General features: G+C 50.5%; 1 protein-coding gene across 1 annotated transcript in view; it reads right to left on the reverse strand.

Moving 5' to 3' along the window:
• The window catches only part of LOC101847336 (nuclear pore complex protein Nup214), a gene marked incomplete in the record, with an annotated part of 78,699 nt that overhangs the window by 17,779 nt on the left and 58,954 nt on the right, over positions 1-1,966 (reverse strand). Inside the window, 1 exon segment of the mRNA XM_013082099.2 lies at positions 1,106-1,363. Coding sequence (XP_012937553.1) covers positions 1,106-1,363 — 258 coding nt within the window.

Consider the following 1,966-nt stretch of genomic DNA (forward strand, 5'->3'; position numbering starts at 1 on the left):
GAGAGAGAGAGAGAGAGAGAGACAGACAGACAGACAGACAGAGAGACAGAGAGAGACATAGAGAGAGACACACAGAGAGAGAGGCAGACAGTGACTGAGACAGACAAAGTTGAGGGGTGGGAGGGGAGGAGAGGAGGAGAAGAGAGACGGATGGACAGACAAAAAGACAGATGTAGAGGGTCACAGAGAGAACATGATGGAAGCTAAATGAAATCCCAAATTACTTCTCAAATTTAGTAACCTCAGCTTCTGGAGCAAGTTTCAGGACATAGAAGGATTGGTTGAAACAACAGCAGTAAATGCAGATGTTTTTAGGTCAACATCAATACAATTTAGATCCCTCAGGAGGTGGGCTTCTGACCCGGCCTGTCAGGGACAATCCAAGCTGAGAAGGACACAACATTCCAGCAGCCAGACTGAAATACTTGAGAAGAATTTATCTCCACTCCGGAAGGGAACTACGGTCACCTGCATGTGACAGCCAAGCGCCTAACCACTACACCATAGACGGCGGTGAAGCTGGTTGTAAAGTCTTCAGAGGTGCAGCAATAGGCAGCAAGACTATAGGATAGGTGAAGGGTGAAGGTGAAGGTGAAGGTGAAGGTGAAGGGGGCGGTGAAGGTAAAGGGTAAAAGTGAAGGTGAGTGTGATGGTCAGGGTGAAGGTGAATGTGGTGGTCGGGGTAAAAATGAACGGGGTGAAGGTGAATGTGGTGGTCGGGGTGAAGGTGAACGGGGTGAAGGTGAACATGGTGGTCGGGGTGAAGGTGATCGTGGTGAAGGTGAACGGAGTGAAAGTGAACGTGGTGGTCGGGGTGAAGGTGACCATGGTGGTCGGGGTGAAAGTGACCGTGGTTGTCGGGGTGAAGGTGACCATGGTTGTCGGGGTCACGGTGAACGTGGTGGTCGGGGTGAAGGTGATCGTGGTGGTCGGGGTGAAGTTGAACGGAGTGAAGGTGAACGTGGTGGTCGGGGTGAAGGTGACCGTGGTGGTCGGGGTGAAGTCACGGTGAAGATGAACATGATGGTTAGGATAAAGGTGAAAGTGATGGTGAAAGTGAAGCTGACGGTGAAAGTGAAGTCCACCCCTGCCACTACCCACACACCTGATGTTGTCTCTGACCTCTGCCCAAACAGCGAGCCGGAGAAGGCAGAAGAAGAAGAGGAGGAGGAGGAGGCCGTAGTGGTCGCTGCGGCGTTGGAGGAGGCCACGGGAGGAGGCTGGCTCTGAGTCGTGGTGAAGGAAAACCTGTCTGCGTTAGATCCCTCCTCAGGAGCACCGCCACCGTCCTTCGCAGCGGCAGCCATGTTGAACGCAAACCCAACGCTGCCCGAGCGGGAGGAAGCCTCGCTCTTGTTAGAATCTGCATTTTTCGATACGACGGGAAAAAAAATAAAAGACTTGAGCTTTGTCAGTTTTGCTAGTGTTTAAGCACACGTGACATGGCAGCTTGCACTCTCTGCTTCTCAGGAAGTTTGTCAGAATGTTGGGTGCTTTATTTGTTTTATGTTTTAGTAAGAGTTTTACGGCACTTGCAACACAATAAAGCCAAAGATCCCAGGTGTTACGACAGAGTAACAAACCGAAAAAGAAGGAGGAGAGATAAAGATGACAGATGTTTGAAAGGTAAAAAGGAGCAAACCCCACCAGAGCACCCCCCAACCACCCAAGGTTATGTGTAAGCCAGCCCACCATGACAGAGGCTACAGACAAAACACAAGTAGCGCTTGCCAGCCCAAGGGGCAACATGTCTCATGCTCACCACTTCCAAAATTATTACTATATGGAGGTAAGAGGGTAGACTTTGTTGCACTAAACCTGTTTTTTCTAGGCCCCGAGCAAAAACTATTATATTTGGTTAAGTCTTATGTATCCCTATCCCCAAGATATAGGACAGGAACCCCCCCCACCCCCAAGATCTAGAACGGACCCACCCTCCATCCCCTCATATCTAAGACAGAACCCC

The sequence above is a fragment of the Aplysia californica genome, unplaced genomic scaffold (assembly GCF_000002075.1).
Source record: "Aplysia californica isolate F4 #8 unplaced genomic scaffold, AplCal3.0 scaffold00158, whole genome shotgun sequence".
NCBI lineage: Eukaryota > Metazoa > Mollusca > Gastropoda > Aplysiida > Aplysiidae > Aplysia > Aplysia californica.